This window comes from Ochotona curzoniae, unplaced genomic scaffold (genome assembly GCF_017591425.1).
Source record: "Ochotona curzoniae isolate NIBS_2020 unplaced genomic scaffold, NIBS_Ocur_1.0 scaffold_3835, whole genome shotgun sequence".
In the NCBI taxonomy this organism is placed as follows: Eukaryota; Metazoa; Chordata; class Mammalia; order Lagomorpha; family Ochotonidae; genus Ochotona; species Ochotona curzoniae.
The window spans coordinates 14,708,227-14,730,215 of record NW_024467114.1 but is presented as its reverse complement, the minus strand read 5'-3'; the positions used below and the strand labels follow the sequence as shown (position 1 = coordinate 14,730,215).

Sequence of the window (21,989 nt, the reverse complement as noted above, 5' to 3'; positions counted from 1 at the left end):
CTTTTGGGACCCCTGTCTTTCCTAGGAGAAGAAGTGGACAGACAGCTGTGCCGAGATGCCATCCTCCCCATCCCCGTGGCCTGTGATGCCCCCTGCCCAAAGGACTGTGTGCTCAGCACCTGGTCTACATGGTCTTCCTGCTCGCACACCTGTTCGGGGAAAACCACAGAAGGGAAGCAGATGCGTGCACGTTCCATCCTGGCCTATGAGGGTGAAGAAGGTAACCCCCCCCCCCCCCCCGCTTCGCCAGACACTTGAGTCCCTTTCAGAAAACCAAGTGCCTGGAAAACATGGGAGTCCATGAAAATCAGCTCCCAGAAATCCGGTAATCCCTGGAGACTTCATGTCTGTTGGCGCATAGGGCTGGTTGTTTCTGTGTCCTGGTAGTAATCTTGAAAACAGATCTTTTGAAAAGGATGAAATGTTTTTAAAAATGAATACATTTTGTTTTCTTCCCCTCCTAACAATACAAGTTCTTTCTCATTGGTCAACTTTCTTTTTTAAATTTTATCTTATTTATATAAAGGGAATGACTCTTTTTCTTTTTGAAAGAGTTAAAATTCAGGAAAGGTCTGAATATTACTGCTAAACTTTCAGTTATTTTGTTGTCTTTGGTTTTTGCCATTCCAGTTTAAGTTTTTCCGTGGAAATCACAGACTATCTCCTTACAAATAAATCATGCATGTTCAATAACAAAATCTTTTTTTAAGATCAGCACTATCATGGTTATTGCTAAACCAAAATCTTTCTGGAATTTTCTTCCAGTCAGGTCTCTGATCATAGATTCTGAGATTCCTGGTCTTCTATGTAGATAGTGTTTAACTTCAAAATATTTTGTTCATAAATCCCTTCTCCCTTTTGGCTAAGACACGTTTGTCACGTATTCATACCTCGCCTGCAAGCTTTATTGTCAGGAAATACAAGGCTCTTGGTAATTGTCCTCCAAGCTGATATCCAAATGGTAATTAGGCCTCACTGTGACTAGATGGCATAATGTCATAGTTAATCTTGTCCTTCTGGAAAATAACACAGGACCGAGGAAAGCAAAGAAGTAAATCATGTTCTTCACATTAAGGCGTGTTCTTTCTCAAGAATATACATGTATGCTATTTAAATACTATCAAATGAAATGACTAGCTTCATTCACAGTTAGCGCTGAAGAATAAGCATGCATTTATACGTGTCCCGGCAAAAAATACATTTTAAACAAGTTTGTCTCCTTTCACCTTTTTATTTTTTTTTTCTGTTAAGTATTTTAGTGACAGCAACTGAGAGTGTTGTGTTTTTTTGTTTGTTTGTTTTTTTACTGAAAGTTGTTAACTGTGTTTATAATTCCTGTACAAACATGTAGCAACCTTGGGCTTAACAGGTGACTGTTTTGCCCATGAAAAATTTTGCGTGTAACACAAGTCCATCTTTGAGAAAACGGGGAATTCTCTTTATAGTGCCCAACAACTTTTTTCCTATTCCCTTAAGAGAAATTTAACTGTTTGTTATAAGTGTATCGTTTTTAAAAATATAAGCTTTTAAATAGGAAAATGATATTCCCTGTGCTGTCGAGTAGTACATCTAACCTTGTAGGAATTACATTCAAATTTGAAACTCTATCAACTCCGATTATGTCTTGGGCTTCATTAAAATTAGATCTGTGGTCACCTTACTTCCTGTAAGTCCATTATACGCTGCAGTCTCTTGCTGTGTGACTGGTAATGAGTGACTTTTTGACCCATGAGTCACATGGCAGGGATTTTGCCATGCTTGCAAAACTTGCCAGATCATTATTCCTATAGACAAGATGCTTTACACTGAAAGGTCATGAAATGTTTTGGAGGAAGAAATTTATGACTGTTCTTTTTGATATGGCTCATCCATGCAGCTTGAGAAGGTGGGATTTCGATCATTCTTAATTAGGTCTAGTGGTTGCAGCATAAGCAAGTTGTACTGGAAAATTATTGATGTTTATATACTAAATCATATAGCCATAAATTCAAAATATAATTTAATGGAAACTATAGAGAAAACTTTTATCAGTGGGGGATACGCTGCTGTTTGTATCAGTTCATAAAATTTATGTAAACTGATATATGAAGCATCTAATGAGGAACTCACCCTTCAAAATGTGTTCATTGAATGTTCAATATTTGTAGGACATTAAAATGCATTTCTCTTACTCAAAGTAAGTCTTTCATAATTCTGGAGCATTTTTGAAAAGTGACTTAGAAACCGTGTCTATAGAAAGTGTTAAAATGTTTCCCTGTCATGTGAGGAATGCTTCATAATTCCCATGAAATGGGCATTTCTGTTATATCCCAAGAATTGACCCATATATATTTAATTTCCTATGGATCAGAAAATCCCATGAGTATTTCAAATGAGAATACCACATTAGTAAATAATATGTAGGCAAATTAAAGATGAAATTTCTGGTGAAGTTTAGAGGAATATGTCATGGGCAAAGTATGTCTGAATTTTAAGGTAAATGCTTCAATCTATACTTTCTTTGTCAGAATATTACCATTGTAAACCTTCTACTGAATATTATGTAAGTTCTTGAAATTAGAAAGGATAGACTAGGTAGTACTGTTCTAACAGATGGTCCCAAAGTGCAGGAGCTTAAAAGGAAACAGCTTTCCTTTCTGCTGGGCCTCTCCAGGGCGTCCTGTCCTCCAGGAGTTGTCTCTCCACTGCACACCCACATGCAGGCTCATTTCCATACGCCTCCTGCCAAGGGAAGAAGAGACCTTGCAGGTTCTGTCTATTGAATTAAAGCATCAGCAATTAAATTTTTGAGACTTTGAAGTGATTTGTGTTAAGGGCCTTACCTTTTTTGAGGGGGGAGGAAAAGAAGGAAGAGAAGGGAGTGCACACATGTACTCATCCACTGGTTCATTCCTCCATGCCCACACTAGGACCTGCACCAAGACCTGAGCTGAGAGCTAGAAATGGAAACCAGATCTGCACGTGACTGGCAGGAGCCCAGTTAAGTAAGCTGTCATCCCCATCACCACTCAGCATCTGCACTGGTGGGAAGCTAAAGTTAGAAATGAGATCTAAGAATGGAACCAAGATACACCAATGTGGTAGTTAGGTGATTAATCACTAAGATAAATCCCACTCCATGTTTTACTGTGAAAACAAACTGTACCTAACTTCAAGGGGAGGGGCTGTCTGTAGTGCCACTGTGATCTAGGAGGGGCAGATAGTTGCTGCTGCTGGTCTTACACATGATTTACATACTCTTATGCACCTGACTGTATGTGTCTAGGTTGCTATACATCTACATCCATGGGCATTTGAAAAAGGACAACTCCATGTGACCCCAGTCCACTCTCAAACATTAGGATGCTGTGATTTTATTATTTTTGTTGTTCTTAGGGACAGAATCATAGACTAGCACTTCTTCCTCACATTACACACGGTTTTCTTCTTTCAGTTTTCTTTTCCTTCTTTTCTAGACTTCCTGGATGATTCTATCCAAAAAAGTCATTGAGTAGAGCCAAGTAATTGAGCATATGTGCCAGTGGGTGGAGAAAGAGGATCTGTATTTGGTCTTGGCAATGGCTTGGCAGAGCTCATCTTGATAAGTAGCATATCTTACAGGGGAAGAGGTTACAGGTGGCCTCGAGTCACTGAGTGGGGTAAAGACTTGGTTGCACATGGTTGAATAGAAGAGTATAAAGCAGTGACTGGCCAAAGGATCTCCCAGTACAAACAGAGTGAACAGGGAACCCAGCTAGGTGAGTGTGGGGCATCAGAGCTAGGCAGGGTGAAGGAAGGTTTTAGATGGCCCGACTCAGTGCATCAGAACATACACAGAGCAACAAGGAAGCCCAAGAATGCAGCAGTGGAGATGGTAAGAGGAGATCAGGCAAGGATGAGGATTGGCTGAGTAAGTGTATGTGGAAGTCAAGTTCCTTAATGCTAGCAAAGGTTGCTGCATATATGCTAGCAGAGAAAGAAAACATTTAAATCCCTGGGGTATTGATTTGGAATTGGAAGATGTCAGTGTATAATCATGATGTTTAATTTGTACAGACAGATGTAAATGTCAGTATGTGGATACAGACATAGACAAAGTGATATATGTGTTAAGACCTATTAGCATACAGTAGCCACATTCACTGAAAAGAGCTGAGAGCAGCAAGGCCCCAGTCTTAGTTTCTGATCCCATTCTCCAGGAAGGGGAGCCAGGGCTCCATGGAGAAATATCCATTTCTAGAACAGGGACAAGAGACACACAAGATAGATCTGAAGGACTCTACACCCAAAAAGAGAGAATCTACTGAAACCCACAGAAGGCAGCTTAAAGAGAATGCCTTTGATTGCAGGAAATGCCCATGCATCTCAAAAATGTTTTTTTCATATGGTCCAGGAAAATACTTACTGTTACTGCACATTTCATTGATTACAACTCTGATGTTGGTTCGAATTCAAAACAAAGAAGAAACAATAGCAATTTGTATATGTCTGCTTTTCACCCAACTTTGGATTACATTACCTGCTCCTTATTGAAATGCTGTCATTTAGAAACCAAATTGCAAGTGGAAGTAAATGGAGACAGTTTATATACTGCAGAAGGTAAAAATCATTTTATTCATTTAAAATATCATCTGTGTGTATCTGTGTCTTCTTAAGCCTTGACTTGAGCTTAAATAAAATTGATAACTTTTATATTGTATGATAACTTAGAACAAGAATTTTCTTGATATTGTTCAAAACTATATGATTTATCTCAAAAGTTTAAATTTGTGTTGGGAAGCTTTGAAAGGATTCAATCTTTCAATCTTAATTTCTGTAATTTTTTTTCATTTATTATTATTATTATCATCTTATGGTACAGTTCTATACGCCCTTGGATTTCTCCTACTCATTTCCCAAATCCCTTCCTCCAGTGAGTTCCTTTGTATTATTACTGTACTGTAGTTCTTTATAAATACTCATAAATCCATCATTGTGGGCATGGACAATGGCAGAGTCCAGCATCTCACTGTCAAGACACATCTAACGATGTCACTGGAAGTCCAACCCCAGTCTGGAAGCAGAGATGCGCACTGCTCCGTATCCTCATATCTGGACGTGAGTCTCCACTACTCAGTCACTGGAAATCCCCTAGCCGGAAAAGCCACAAGAAAAAAATCAACAGGAAGAAAAACAGAAATTGACAATGCCATGAAGCTAAACAACATGTCACTGGATATGATAGTCTCCACTGCACATTGTATATCCCCTTAAATAAAAAGCCACAAAATAAAGTCAACAACAAGAAAAAAAAGAAACTTAGAACTCCATGAAGTTAAAGCAAATGCTACTGAGTGGCTGATGTGTTACTGAAGAAATGAAAGGGAAAATCAAGGACCTTGTTGAAGAGAATGATTACTGTATGATCTATGAAGCAGTGATGAATTCGAATAGAAAAAGAAAGAGTTTTGAAGAAATGAAACTGAAATAAAAACATCAAAATCCATGAGTTGTAGTTTCTGCTGATCTTTGTCAGTGACATATGTCTCCTGTAGGCAGCAAATACATGGGTTTTGTTTTGTTTTCTTTTAATCCAGTCTAATAATCTATGACATTTGATTGATGTGTTTAAGCTATTTACCTTAACAGTTAACATAAATAGGTGGCAATTTGGTCCTGTCATTTAGCAATGGGTGATTCATTGATTTAGTCTTCTATTATTTTACTGGGATGATTTCCACATTTGCCTTTCATTTTGATGGGTGCTATTCCTTTTCTCTGTCAAGGAGAAAGGTTATACAAACAATGGTGCAGCCCCAGCAGGGGATCACAGTAGTTGAAATGTGGTGAGCCAGGAACTGGGGAGTCCATGGTGGAAGTCTAACATAAGAGCCCAGATCTGAAACTCACTGGAGGGAGTGGCACAAGTGACTGCAAGCAAAGAACTGGACACCAATCATAATAAGTAAAATCAAATTGCAGACCTGTGGGTGACAACACTTAGAAACCTGCTCTAAGAAGAAGAATCTGCTAACCAGAAACACAATGACCAAAAGCAAAAGAAGAGACTGAGGCACAAGGAATATTACTGAAAACTCCCTGCAAAGGAGCAAAATCCATTGCCAACCTCAGAGTTAGGATGATCTGGAGAAAACAGGATACAGAATTCAAAATACTTGTTACAAAGCTTCTTATTAACAATGAGAAGCACATGCAGGAATTTAAGTAATATATCACACAGGAAATAGCAACTCTAAAAATCAAGTCAAATTATTGGAAATGAAGGACGCAATGGAGCAAATTTAAAAATTCAGTGTAAAGTATCAGTAATAGGATGAGGGAGGCAGAAGAAAGTATCTCAGAAATGGAAGATATTTTTTGTTTCATTGGGGAAGCTATCAAAAAGCTGGGAGCAGAGCTAAACTCTATAATTTTTTAATAAATGCTAGTAGGTTTCAGTAGAACCAAATAATCAAAAACTGAGGTTGAATTATTTTTGGTCTCAATATTTTCAGCCCCTGTGGCATATCTTTAACAAGCATCTTCTTAAAAGAGGAAAAAAAAATCATTTCCAAAATGTTACCCGCTGAATATAGTAACAACTTCTGTTGATTCTCGTTATATAGTTAATTATTTCTACAGAGTGAAAAATTAGAGAATAGTTTTACAAGGTCCAAAATGACCTGGTATAACTGAACCAGCCAAACATTAATGTGCTTTTATACCTACTGTGTACATGCAGAGGATAGAGGCAGATCAGAATAGAATGTTGCCATTTTCTACAAATAATTAGCAGCTTTCAAAAATCACATGTTGCAGTGCAAAATATTAAGTCAAGGAATACTGCTTTAGCTTGCTCAGTGTATAAAGACAAATGATTTTAAATATTGAGATCTAGAAGGCACGTACGTGTTATGGATGATTCAGAGAACCCAGGATCCACTAAGGGGTGTGTGTGTGTGTGTGTGTGTGTGTTACATATGTACATGTGTATCTGTCTGAGTATCACACTTGCTGGGCTAAGGAAATATCGATCTCCTCTTCACACTGCTTACCTTGAAAAGGGATTCAACCTGTCCTTCTGTGACTGCTACAAAGGACTTGGGAGGGTCCATGGTGCAAATGCTTCTTTGTGTAAAGAGAAAACCAGGACTGGAGCTGGACTGCAGCTGGACTGAAGCACTGTTTCCTGGTTTATTTTGTAGCTAACACTCTTCCCATTCACTTCCCCAAGCACACCATTGTCAGTGTGCTTTTTTCTCAGCAATGCTCTGTTGTCAGAGGGGAGCTGCAGTGTCTAACAAAGATTTTTTTTTTTGTAATAAACCCTTAGAACTGACTGTAATTCGTAGAATAGGAATCATTTCTTCCTAAGAAGATACCAGTTCACTGCCTTGTTTCTGACTGACTGCCTCAACATAACTAATTCCCAAAGTCATTACTGTGTCTACATATTGCCCTTGTTTTTGTTTGTTTGTTTATTTGTTTTGCTTAGGAAAAAAATCCCCCTTTCCCATCTACCCTTTTCTTGGAGTTGAAAATCCTACTCCTTCAATGCCGATTTTAAAGGCTCCTATCTCCCTAATGCAATTTTCATGTCCCCCACAGTGATGGAATTCTATCTTTTGAATCCCAATTAAGCCAAATGTAATTATTGCATGCTATCCAGAATGGGCACATTTGTATGTTTCTTAGCCCCCACTCCTTCTCGTTCCTTCTGTATAATGACCTTGAGAGCAACAAACATTGAGTCTAATCCCTTTTGATATCTTTTGAAGCATCCCATAGCAACAGCACACATAGCACTCTGTATGTTTGTATTCAAGCATTGCATGGGACAAGTTTTTTTCTGTTTACCTAATCATCTAAGTTGTAACAATATCAATGTTAGATCCAGAAACAAAAAAAAAAATCTGTTCAAATACATTGTAATCAAACTTTCATGAACTTGTGGGGAAGGAAAGTCACTTTTTCTTGTCTAGAACAAGATTTTCACACTGTAGTTAGTATTTTTATATAAGCATAAATGTTTATATAGCAGAATTTCATCAAGATTTTATAAAGTCCTCTTTCACAGAATCATAGAATATTTAAGTAGTGATCTAACCAGGAAGGGCATATTTTTGAAAACTACACTTATTACTGATTTTGTGTTAGGTCACATTTTATAATTTTCCCAGTAATGTGGACATATTCCCAGATGTCTGGAATTACATATTCTCATAAATAATAGATAAATTCAGTGTTATGCTTGTTTGTCCATTCTTCTACCATAAAATTATTCCCCAGACAAACTGATGATGCTAATAATGACTGATTACTGCAAGCCATATATTCAAAATTACTTTGCCGTTGTTATAATTAAGACCATTTTGGGTCTTATCTTTGTGAGTACCCGAACATTAAACCAAAAGTGCAGATGCAGCTTTAATGGGAATTGGGGCAAGAAAATATATGCCTATAAATGTAACAGCCATCTTGAAGTTCCTTGATGTGTTATATTGAAATTGTGCAAGTTTTTTTCCTGGGTTTGTTTTTTTTTTTTTTTTTGGTTCCCAAAGCCAACAACACATTTTCAATACAGGGTTTTTAAAATCAGAGCTTTATAACATACTTAGACTCATAGGGAAAAGCATGAGTTTTGGAATATTTTTGTTGAAGATTAGTAATTTTATTGTTAAACATGAAGGATTTATTAAAACTATGGATACACACAAGTATCTGCAATTAACACGTGTTTATCTAAGAATTAAGACAGGGATGCAGCTAGTGCCTGGTCATTCCCAGTTAATTTTAGGATTCCTTTCTGTTCAGATCCTCAGCTCCTTTGCTGGGGCTGCCAGGGTGGTGGAGCTGTGCCGTGGAGGATGGGGTATGTACTCTGACAGATGTTTTCACCTCATGAAGCAGGAAGCATTAATGACATGCCATTTGACCATGTTCACTGCATAAATGACTCTAAACTGCAGCTAAGCTCTCTCATAAACTCCCTGCTGATGTACCTGCTGACTAGAGGGATGTCCTTAATCATTAGGGAAGTGATACCCCAGAATCTGCAGAGGGTGTGTCCACTCATCAACTTGGTGACCCATGTACCTATCTATCACTGACTTCCTGGGTCATCGTCCATTTTAGGACCACAAGCCTGCCTCCCCCCCCCCTTTTTTTTTTTGCCTTTTTGAAGCTTCTTTCCAGCTATCTAAAACCCATCTTTTCTTGAATTCAGCAGCCTCCTCCCCCATCCCCTGCATTTACTATCACAAATATCTGTGACGGTTCCCTGGGGTTCCCATCATGCGACATGAAGAGGTAGTTCTTTTATTTCTCATAGAACATTCAGAGACTGTGTAAAATCCCGGTGGGTCAAATTGCCAATACAGTAAGCAGAACATTCACCCAACAGCTTGCTTTTTTTTTTTTAAAAAAAGATTTATTTTTATTATTTCTTCATTGGAAAGGCGGATATACAGAGAGGAGAGACAGAGAGGAAGATCTTCCGTCCGATGATTCACTCCCCAAGTGAGCACAACGGGTCGATACTATGCCGATCCGAAGCCAGGAGCCTCTTCCGGGTCTCCCACGCGGGTGCAGGGTCCCAAGGCTTTGGGCCGTCCTCGACTGCTTTCCCAGGCCACAGGCAGGGAGCTGGAAGGGAAGCGGGGCTGCCGGGATTAGAACCGGCGCCCATATGGGATCCCGGGCGTGCAAGGCAAGGACCTTTAACCACTTGCGCCACCACGCCGGGCCCCCAACAGCTTGCTTTTAACAATATTAAGTATTTTCAAAATTGGCATCACAAGCTGCCTGGTGAGCAGGCACAGGGCTGCTGAGCAGTGTTCAGTGTTTCCATGTTCTCATGATTTAAACTAGTTGGTTGCATCTTTATAATAATTTGTAGCTCATCAGGGGCTATGAACACAAAGTGAGGTTTCCTTACTTACAAAGTGGAAGGAGTACATTGGGGAGTACTAGAATGGTAACTCCTACCTCACATTCTTTGAATAAAGTGTGTCTGTTTTTACTCTGTAACATTATTGCAAGTTACACCAGATGTATCTTAAAACCATTGTTTTCAAGCAGCTGTTAGGAGCTGGTGGTTGTTGCCTCTATATGTAAACTTGGTTGTACTTCTATGGAAATAGGTCATCCCATGATTCTACATGAAAGTAAACAAATCAGCTAAGAATCATTTGAGGAAAAAAATGAATTTGGTTTGCTTACTTGAAATGTTCATTGACACGTTATCTCAACTAACAGATTGGAATAAGTGTATTACAAAAGAGAAGCAATCTAAAATATTGTGTCACCAAAGTGTTTGATGTCACAGACATATGTTGTGCAGAAAATGTAGATTTCAATGAATACGACATTTAAAATGACCTGAAGTGATACTCAGAAAGTAAAGGGATTTAAGACAGTTTTTTTGGTGTAAGTCATAAAAGGCTGCTTCAGTAAGGATACAGCAAAAATCAGAGTTGATCAGAAACCAATATGTCACAATTTGCAGCTGTTTCTTTCTCCTTGAGAAGCATAAGCTGTTGGTGCATTGTGTGGCTCCTGCCATCTGAAATCAGAAGAAACACAGCATTGTTTCTTGATTGCTTTTGTAGATTGCACTCCAAGATCCTAAAGAAGTATTCGGTGCTAGTATCTCTGTTTCTAATCATCTTTAAAGCCTGATACATTCAAATAGGCAGGATTTTAAACTCTGCATGTAAGACTTTCCGCTTAGGGATTGACTTTTGAAAGCACTTTTTGTTTTCGTTTTGTATCCATCCAAAAGGGCTCAGTGCCCTGTTTCTCTTAGTCAGTCATCACATGGGCCTCACTTACACCTCATCTGTAGCTTCTCAGAACAGGGGCACCTCTGCAAGGTGCTCCACAGACCTCAAGATCAATATCACGTGCATCGTCCAGCTTAGATATTAATTCAAACCCTGTCAAGTAACATGGATGAGCATGTATTTTGAATTTCCATGTTTCCACTTTCCAGCTAGACGCATTCTATGCACTAAAAGTAAGTAAATAAAACGACATAATTGCTGTTCATACTAATTGCGAGGAATAATGAACACTAGGGTTCCCAACAGAACCATATCTGATCTTCTGTTGTCCGTTTTATAGGTGGAATTCGCTGCCCAAACACCAGTGCTCTGCAGGAGGTGCGCAGCTGTAATGAGCATCCTTGCACCGTGTACCACTGGCAGACTGGTCCTTGGGGTCAGTGCATCGAGGACACCTCAGTCTCATCCTTCAATACAAGCACAACTTGGAATGGGGAGGCCTCCTGCTCTGTCGGCATGCAGACAAGAAAAGTCATCTGTGTGCGAGTCAACGTGGGCCAAGTGGGACCCAAAAAGTAAGGGCTTTAGAATGACAGCGGTAAATCCTGTATCCAACCATCCGGAGGATTGGCTCAGACCTCGCTTGCTTCATGAAACAGAGCTGTTTGATGCTTGTCATATCTGTCATCAAGAGTAAGATTTGTTTGTTTTGAATGTTGGCAGCTGATAAAGCTGTAACAGCTTCAGAGTCATGATCTTGGGACCCATAAATTGTAGAGAAATCTTCCTACCTGGAACCTGCTTTCTTTTTATAGTGGTGCTTTCTGCTTTTGTTAAGCTAGTGAGGCCAGGAAAGAGGTGCTTGCTGTAGGCTTGGCTGATCAATAATGACAGTATATGAAGCCCTAACAGTGGCAATCATCAATGGCCTCTGCTCTACCCATAGGCTGTGGAAGCTACCATGCTGCTTTAATTGGGTAACAGCCTCCTATGATCTGCCTTTCATTTCTCCTTGAAAATACTTTATCAGAAATACCGAGATCAAACCTATTACATTGTTCAGTGGTTAAATGAATAAACCATTTACCTCCAAGAGAGCCCTGGGGTAGGAGAATATTCCTTTTGAGGAGGAAAAAAGTCTGTATCATTTGACATTTAGATGATGTTAGCCACGGGAACCAAGAGAAGTAAAGCCGGTCAATTTTGTGCAGGAGTAAAAATACTCTGCTATCCAGATGCTTCACCAACTAATTGAAGAATGTTTGATTCTTCAACGTGCCAGCTCATTAATTCTGGTCTCACGTCTCGAAGTTTGTGGAAATGAAAAAGAAATAGTGCTCTGAGCATTCAATAAACATTGTAAATTACCATTATCTCTAAGGATTTGAGATATTTTGAGGTCAAATGAAATGAAAATGATGTGTCTGAACATGTGAAAAACCCTAGGGAGGCTAAATAAGAACCCCACTAGGAGTTATTTTAAACTGGTCAGGTTCCAGATACTAGGAATGTTTTTGCCATACAAGTAAATTGTTTACGTATCATTTGAAATTGAGAAACATATTAGAACATAGATTCCAGAGACATTCGAATAAATTGAGCGACTATTCTACATGCTTGTTACACAGCCCCAAAGCATTATTTTAATCAAAAGTATGCCAAGAATGTGATGAATCTAACTTAAGAAGCTATACATGCCATGTATCAAAATTCAGTGGCAGTAAGAGCAGGAGTGGACATCGTAAGTTCTGCTAGATTTTGGATACTGCTGGAACAAGAACACAGGCAGAATGGTCACTGTGGCTGTGCAGGACCATCCTGCATGGGATCAGGATGGTGCAGCAATACACGCAGGCTCGCTGTCTTCCTTGGTCCACAGTCTCAGTGTTGCCCTTACCTTTCATCACTGGCACAAACTGCAAAGCATTTATGTTCAGTAATGGGCATAAATATACGCAATCCAATGTGTGAAAGACTCTGCTGGATTAATGCCATTAAATCATTCAACAGGAAATATACCCTGAAGCCCCCATGTTAATCCACCAACATAATACATTGCAAGCTCACTTTACCCTTGCTGTCTTTATTCAGTGACCTGAAAGCATCTGTGTATTTGTTAAATCAGATGGATTTTCTTTGTCCTTAAAACTCTGGAAAACTAAGCAAATACTGCAAATTCAAAAGAAATTGTTAGTGCCCGGCTCTCTAAATGCTAGGTTACATTAGGTAAATTCTGTCCAATACTAAGTATTTAAAACACAAATGCAAATAGAAACCTTGTTTTTTTAAACTCCTCTTCATAAAACAGATTACTGTGCAATGGTAACATCAATGCTATTGATTGTACCTCCCCTCCCAGTAACAGACTTCAACTCCTATCACATCTATTTAATTTGACCTTGAATAAGAATTGGGGGAAAATCAATTCTGTGATTCAAACTACAAACACTAAATACAAATAGTACAAAGCAGAAATGAAGTATTTTGACTGAACCAATTGCCTCACCAAAGGAAGTCTGAATTGATATGATTGGAAGTAATCTAGGCTGTATAATTTATCCTTGTGTGCTCATTCAGTGGCTTTGTTGCTAGTAATTTTGTTTTCCAGAGTTAACTAAATATCTTGCTGTGGCTGCTCTTAAACTGAAGTGGAATAAAGGTATTTGGAGGTTGTCAGTGAGGATGTTGTAAATTCCATTGATTTATTCTAGCCTGATATTTGAAGAGTCTGCAATTGAGTTAGGTTCTTTCCCTGTTATAAATGTGGCTCCTTGAAAATGAGTCATTTCTATAATAATTACTGATCAATAATCCATAGTTCCTAAAGAATCAACTGGATAATACATGAGTTTTTCCGCAAAATGTTTCCTGATGGAGAATGCATCTTGAATGGTAAACCCAGTCACGGCCATGACTCAGACAGTACATTAACTTTTGTAATGTGTATCTGCATTTCTGTGAATAGTCAGAGATTTGGAACATCCAACCTCAGATTCATTGTAATCCAAGGAGATTATGTCTTTTTTATTATTATTATGTGATACAGTTTTATAGGTACTGGGATTTCCCCCACCCCTCCCACAACCCTCCCCCCATGGTGGATTCCTCCACCTTGCTGCATAACCACAGTTCAAGTTCAGTTGAGATTCCTTCGTTGCAAGCATATACCTAGCATAAAGTCCAGCATCTTATTGTCCAGAGATTATGTCTTTTTGAAACATGGAATTCACTATTTTAAAAATCTTCTTCCTAATAAACATTATTGTTTAAAGTGAAAGAGAAGAGACTGTGTAGATCAAAGCATTTATGTATGAAGGAAGGACTCGAAGATAAACATTAGTAAAAAATAATAAAAAATGAAGTATCACCAAAATGCTACAAAGAAAATACAGAAAATAGATAATAGAGGTTTTTACTCATATTGAATTCTGAAAATTTGATTAACTTGATAAAAAAATAATTTATCTTGACCTACAAAAAATTGGTTTTTCTCATGTGAAGTATTTTTAAATCCATTTTCCCACTGATTTGCCAATTTATTCAAACAAGAGTTACAGCAGTGGTTTCATTATTTCTTCACTTCCTGCTAGCTTACTTGGTAGAAATTTATATAACCTCCAAGGGAAATTACTTAGGAAAGTGCCTTTAATTATATGAATTATAGTATAATTTCTTTTCCTAATATACATCTTTTCTAGTGTTAAAGTTAATGAACATTTGAATGCAAGCAGTTGTAGAACTAGACTATGAAAATACAGACAATAATTGAGAAATGTGAGTCATATTTATAATATTTAAAATGCATAAGATAGTATAGTTAAAAACTATAAATATGTCAGCTCCCTATCCTTTCAGGACATGAAAACTGTGCCTATTAGAAGTAAGACATCGCAGGATTTTTTTATCTTAATCTTCTTTTACATTCCCAATATATTGTAATATATTTTAAATATATTTAATATTTAATATATTTTAATATACTTAATGTATTTAAAATATTGTATATGTATTTAATAATTCCAATAAGTTCACAATAATGTGCCCTAAGCATAGAATATTTTCTTTCTTTAAGCTACTGATTAACTATCTTTATCTTAGCTGGATTCACTCTTTTTGCTCCAAAAAATGTACCCATAATTTATAAAGATATGAAAAACGGGTTTAAACTTGAGAGATGGAGAAAGTTGCTATCTGCTGGTTCACTTCTCAGATAATCCCAGTGGGCAAAGCTAAGCCAGCACCAGGAGTCAGGAACTCCAGTCTGATCTCCCACACAGGGGGCAGTAGCCCAGCTTCTTCAGCCATTACCATTGTTTACTGTGATCTGCATTGGTAGAAAGTTGGAATCAGGAACCAGATAGGGATGTCAAACAAGGCAATACACTGTGGAATACTGCAATCTTAACCATCTGCATAAATGCATACCCCCAAAAGACATTTTAAACCTCATTATTTAAAGCCAGGGTCACAGGACTGGCACAGTGGGGTAGTGTTCTAATCCTCCCACCTGTGGTGTAGGCATCCCAAATGGGTGCCAGTCCAAGGTGCTCTTTTTCCCAACCCGGCTCCCTGTGTATGGCCTGGAAAGGCAGTGGAGGATGCTCTGATCCTTGAGCCCTTTTACCCATGTAAGAGACCCATAGGATGATACTGGCTCATGGCATAAAACCTGGCCCGATTGCAGCTGTTGCAGCCATTTGGGGAGTGAACCAGCAGATGCAAGATCAATCTCACTTTCTTTCTTTCCCTCTTTATCTGTAATTCTGACTTTCAAGTAATAAAAATATTAATCTTAAAAAGAAACAAAATGGAACAAAAATTTTGAATAGATAAAAATAGGAATAAAGCAAAAACTATTTCTCAGCATGCCTTGTACAATTTTGTTATTTTGTTATTTGATGAACTATATTGCTAACTAAAAATATATAAAGCTATTGAATTTGGGCTTTTAAATTGATCATTTGAGCACCTACAAAATTAAGGAAGGGATCATTACAAGAGTATAGGCTGTAGTTATGTTTCATAAGAATACTTATGCTGATATTTTGATCTAGCAAACACACAGTTACTATTATTCAACCTATCTCTTCCCTTAGGAAGCTTTGTCAGGACTGTTAGAACTCAGACCAGCTCCTAAGGTTCAGTGACTATTTCACAATTTCAGGAAAGAAGGTCCCCAACGCAATAGACTGCCTGGGTTTATGGCTCACCACAGAGATCCAATAGCTTTGTTGCCTTTTCCAGATGTCCAGAAAGCCTGCGGCCAGAGACGGTGCGGCCGTGCCTGCTGCCTTGCCGGAAGGACTGTGCCATGACTCCGTTCAGTGACTGGACCCCATGTCCCTCCTCCTGTCTGGAAGGTAAGGCCAACAGTTTTCTGCAGGCTGAGTGCTGTGGCCCCTCAGCTCGCTCAGGATCTGGCTGATTCCTCTTGTGCCTGTAGAATCCCGGTGTGTTCTGAATGCTATGCCCTCTGGCTTTCTCTTCAGAGATACTTTAGGGGTGTGAAATTTTGGCTTGACATTTTATGATATAGATCAGAACGAAAAGATTCTAGGCACTGTTATAGCAATAAAGTTACTTTTCACCAGAATTCTGTAAGAGTGTATGTAGTCTTAAGTATTTCACAAAGCTTGTAGAGGGAGCTTCTTAGTGCACATTGCTTCCAACCTACTTAAGGGCAACAGACAGCATGGGATCACATTTGCTGCAGATCCGATTATGCAGTCCCAAAGAGAGAGAATTACGAAATTGTTTCTCTGGCAGTGTTTGCCACGCCATGAGACATTTATAAGATGCCTGGCTTAGTTTGGTTTCATTTCTAGCAGACTCCTGTGTATCACGTGCCGCAGAGGGAAGATGCGAACATCTTCCAAGTGACTTACTGGGCACCTGAGTGAATTTTCTCAGTATCACAAATGATGCCAGTGTTCTCATTTGCCTTATTGTACTCTACCCATAAAAAGACCGTATTTCTTAAATTATCTTTATGCTTTTATTTATGCCTCTTGCCTTTCACTAGACTCAAGAATCAAATTCTAGTCAACAACTATTTTAAATTGCCAAAAATCATTTTAATCTTTTATACATTACAAATGTAAAATGGAGCATTTTTTACAAGTTTATTCTTACTTTGCATCATTAAACTTAAGTTATTTTGGATGCTTTTCAATTGGATACAATAGTTTAGAGTTTGATATCAGAGACAATTAAAACTCTAAACTATGCAAAACAGAAAACTCTTATTTTAAGAGCCATTTAAATAGTTTTGGGTAGGAAAAAGCAGCCATAACCATTAACTCTGTACATGTTAAGGTCAAAAAAAAGTGCTAAGGAAAGCTGAATGTTGCAGGAGAAATAATAGCTGCAGAAAATTAATTCAGAAAAGGGGTGTTTCTAATTCTTCAGCTGTAATCTAAATTTTAAGAGTTTTAAGCTCATTAAAGTGTGATGCTACTCTCCTTTTAAAAAATCACTGCAAAGAAATAAAATTCAGTATGAAATTGCAGAAAAGTTGAATAGCTTAGATTTCCAGAAAGAAGAATTTTTTTGTGGAAGCATTATTCCCTTCTTTTTGGAAAATCAAAGCAAACAAAGACCAGTACTGAGTAGAATGAAGTTTAGTATTCCAACCGGTGCTCCTGTTAGCTTACTATGGCAGTTTTCTTAAGTTTTCAGAGAAACTTTGAAAAAAAAAAAAAGAATGGTATAAATTATTTGTAACTCTAATCTTTAAAAAAAAAAAGAATTTACAATAAAACAAAATTCTGTTTGCACCAATTTTTTTCCCTCACTGTATTTATCACCTCAGTGGTAGAAGGGACATTACAGATATGTCTGTTCTGTTCTGTTGCAAATCAGTGTTTAAAATTACACCCCCTAAATCTGTGAACCGCTTTACACGTTTCTTCTTGTATGAAGCATTTCCCATGTAGCTTCCCATCAGTCTATTGCTCCGACTCATTTCCTCCACACTTTCAGATGAACAACTCAGATTTCCCACCCTTTAAACCTTTCCAGCAAGTAAATTCTTTGATGAAGTTTATCTCAGATGCCTTCAGAAATCTGAGAGAATGCTGTGACTGCTCGAAAGAATGTGTACCCCGGGATTCTCTGGGCTCCTTCACAGTGGGATTCATTTCCGGGTGCATTATCCTAAAAAAAAAAAGTTTTGAGGATAAACACTCTAAGCAATTTTTTTTTTCTCATGCCATTGTTTCCAACTGAAAACAAATGATAGCTTGTTAAAATTAATCTTTAACGCACAGACTTGGGTGCCATATGCTCACGACTGCAAGGGAATTGATAAGATGCTAGCTATCCAGTAGAGTGAAGTAAATGTGTTTGCTTATTCGTCAAATGTTTATTAAGCAATCACGGTGTGTGAGTCCTGTTTCAGATGCTAAAGCATGAAGATACATGGAAACTCTACATGTCAATCACATATAACAGACTGACTGTCCCCCATTCCCGGGTGGACACAGGAGGAAAAAAAGACTAACACATGTAACGCACACTTTCCCCCATACCTGAACCTCCCCCCCAACCAGAGACTCACAAGTGTATGCATCCATCTCATCTATGTAAGCAGAATTTAAAATAAAATCTTATGTATCTATAAATATATATACTTATACCAACACAGGAAACTGTTAAAGGCCTAAAATTCCAAGTATGCCAATGCAAGTAATTAGTGAAGAATCTATTTTTTCCCTCTCTTTTAAAGAATTTATTTTACACCTATTATAGTATATGGTATGTTTTAAACACTGACATGTTTAAAGACAAAGATAGTAAGATAAATTACAGTTTAATATATTACCAACAAGATATACCATCACTTAGTCTTCAAACTTTATTATGCTTTCAGTTGTGTTTTAAGTCTCAGGAATTGACAAAGCATTCATGGCCGTTATCTGCAGACCAGTCTTAACAAATAGCAGACATGCTTGATCTAAATGACTTGTTCAATGTGAATTTTATAAATGTTCCTTGCATTTGTGGTAACAGTGCAGCTGGAGGGTATGGCGCCCTCTGCAGGCTGTACAGTGAGGAGCACCATTGCTGTGATAGAACGTGGGGCATTTTCCAAGGCTGGGACTCCCATGGTGGCTGCAGTTATCAGCTCACACATATCCCTGTGCTTGAGGACTGGTTTGGATACTACACTTGATCTTAGCCAAAAGGCCGAGAAGTGATGTGTGGACTGGTTTGGGATCTGCTAGATGTCAAAATCCCTCCTGGGTGCTTTACGGAATGGTTCAATGAACCCCAAGGAATCTGTCCCTGGCACCCTCACCAACCCAGCAAGAATTCAGAATGCTCAGAGCTCCACAGTAGTCCCCAGCTCATTTGTTGGCAAGAAACCAAAGGCTTTGTGCAAATCTTAGCAGGTTAACATGATATACAAGTTTGCTGTACCCTTGGGAACTGGCACTTGTGGCCACCAAGGCACACCTGAGTCCTATGTATTCTATAACATTCTCTGGCCACCTTGTATACCAGTCCAGAATTGTCTAATGGATTGGGTGGAGTGCCATGTGCCACACAGAGAGCTGGCAGTATTGCCAACAGTTAACACTCAGGAGAAAGCTTCTTTCTGGCTGCTTTCTCCATAGGTCCTAGATGTACCTGTTTGCAACCTTCCTGGCTTCCCTGATGGCTGCCAGCAGTCAGAAAAACATTCTGTTCTCTGTTCCCTGTGTGCTGTAGTGCTTTGTGTGCACCCAGCTCTGGGGACTCTGTAACCTGGATGAACCCTACAGTGCCGTCATTTTGAGTGTACAGCAGTTTCTTAGCTGCAGCCTGCTAGTGGGTAGAAACGTGGATGTCACGACACTTCTAGTGCAACCGCATTTAACTTCCTCTCTGAGCGTTACGGCTTTGAAATGTTCTTCCCTAATCAGGTCACAAGCTGTATTCTGCAAGATCCCCAAGGTTAAGGAGTATGAACTTTTTATGAGTCTAAATGAATGGCTGTTGTGGAATCAAAGAACTGGAAAGAGCCCTCATCGCCCTCTACATGTAGTACAAACTTGGGGTTTGTAATGAGAAAGCGCGAGGAGAATGTTTGAGAGTTGTAGAGTAGATGGTCTGTTTTGCTTTGAAGTAGAATTGAAGCACTAATGTTTGGTTGCTGCTTCCCAACGTGGAATAGCCTGGGCTAAACACCAGGTGACATCTAGACAGTTAATGACTCAGAGCTTCTGTCTGTAAGATGCCACTGATGCTGAACTCACTGCTGCTTGTTTGCTCCACATTGCGTGGTGTTAATTCCTTGTCTGTCCAGTCTGAAGGTAGAGAAAGACTGGAGAGTGGTTGTAAAAATTTTGAACTTCTGGCAAGCAAAGATCTATTTGTCTGGCTCTTTTTATCTTTTCTCTGTTAAAACCCAAGCAAACTTAACAAACAAAAATTCTTGTTTCTTTGCCCAGTGCCAAACAAATGTCAAGCATGAACATTTAGTATGTAAATTACATATACATGTACTATAAAAGACAGATCATAACATAAAAACAAAAGAAAAGTAGAAAAATGCAAAAGACTGAGCATGGTAGTGAATTATGCTTGTGTGTTTGGGGTTGGGGAAGGGTTTGAAAGAATCAAGGAGGAAAATTCTATTACAAAAATCGAAGTTGCAGGGAGCTTCTACAATTCAGAGGAAAATTAGCTCTGAGATTCTGGTGACAAAAACAGAAAAAATATAGGCACAATCATTTCTTAGCAGATGGGCAAGGGACACAAAATGTTTCCTAGTTCTGAGTTATAGAGGAATTTATCACCTACACCTTAAAACAGGAGTCACTTGAATATTGTGAGTATAATGGACACAGCCCGCATTAGTGAGTTATTAAAATTCCTATTGGTGTTTTTTACATCTTCCCTGGATTAATCATATTTAGTAGGTTGCATTTGGTACTGGCATTCAAACTAGCATTATTAAAATAAAAAGTTCATGATAATATTTTCTAGTAATTTAATTCTCTGCTGCCAATGCTTCAGCCCCTAAATCCCTACCCTATTACCTATAGTATTTCAGTTATTCATTAAAATAGTTAATAGAATTAATAGTAGTACCAGTTCCCCTTGCCCAATGGGAGTAATCCTAAAAAGCTACTTGTGGACCCAGAATCCTAAATTGAGATAGTACATGGGACATAATGTGTTCAAGCAGATCTAAATCTGGTCCTTCATTACAATTAACTATGCTTCTTAAAAAGCACGTTCCCACACCCAGATCTCTGTAACTCTGGAAATAGTCTCTGAAATCTATTGTTGTTTTTGATGAAATTGACCTGTGTAGTCAGATATTTGTGAATCACTCTTCAGGTCCATTCTCCCAGCTGATACAGGAATCTTCTTGGTGTCTGACTAGAGTCAGTTGCCTAAACCATGTTGTCCCATGGTGGAAAATTTCTAATTGACAAACCATATTCTTCACTACCACAATAACTGTTTTTTTTTTTCATTTTATTTCCGATTAAGCATTTTGTTGGGGCACTATAAATCTTTTAATGTCTTTTAGAATCCATGTACCATATATTTAATGTGCGAAAGAATTTAAATGTGTTTTAGGAACTCAATTAAAATAATTCTTTAGGGCATTATTTTGTAACTGAAGCCACACCATGTGGCTATTCATTCTTAATGCGCACATATTGTAGATGAAAATCCATTCTATTAAGCATAAAACACCCTATCAGTTATTTCTAATATTAGCAATTTTTGAATGGCCTCATATTAATAATACTGTCGATTTGATTTGTTCTTTGAAGGTAATTCTTAATGTTTTATAATTTGGAGATATTTGCAGTACTTGTGTGTGTTGACTGCCTTTCTGAAGTCTGCCTTGAGGAAACTATTTTCATACAGTAACTTAGAGCCTTGATGTTTAGAATGCAACCTGTACTGAAAATCTTGAGCTTTTTAACATGAATAATAAGTCACTGGAGTAATTTACAGCTTATGTATTTTCAGTTAAGTGCATAAAAAAGAAATAAATTTCACATTATAATACTGAATCTATCCTACAGAGGGTATGTTATTTGTGTATGAGTCCCATGTGATAAGCCATGCTGTGAACTGGCATGAAAGAAAACATAAGGTAGAGGAAAATAATTTAATTAGACCTGTCATTTCACAAGGGTAAAAAAAAAGTACACAAAAAAGCAATTATTTTGTAATTGTATATTAAAAAGACTAGTTGACTGGAAATTGTTTCTCTGTTCTTCATATTTTTAAGTATCA

The 21,989-nt window shown here is 38.1% G+C and overlaps 1 protein-coding gene and 1 pseudogene across 2 annotated transcripts in view; one reads left to right on the top strand and one right to left on the bottom strand.

Moving 5' to 3' along the window:
- The window catches only part of THSD7A (thrombospondin type 1 domain containing 7A), a 280,481-nt gene that overhangs the window by 205,172 nt on the left and 53,320 nt on the right, over positions 1–21,989 (top strand). The window contains exons 7-9 of one of the 2 annotated variants that reach the window (XM_040964690.1): positions 26–220; positions 11,083–11,317; positions 15,987–16,102. In XM_040964690.1, the coding sequence (XP_040820624.1) occupies positions 26–220; positions 11,083–11,317; positions 15,987–16,102 (546 nt within the window). Of the gene's footprint in view, positions 1–25; positions 221–11,082; positions 11,318–15,986; positions 16,115–21,989 lie in introns of both variants that reach the window. The other variant, XM_040964691.1, reaches the window with a different exon arrangement.
- Positions 18,761–18,941, bottom strand: LOC121145942 (annotated as a pseudogene).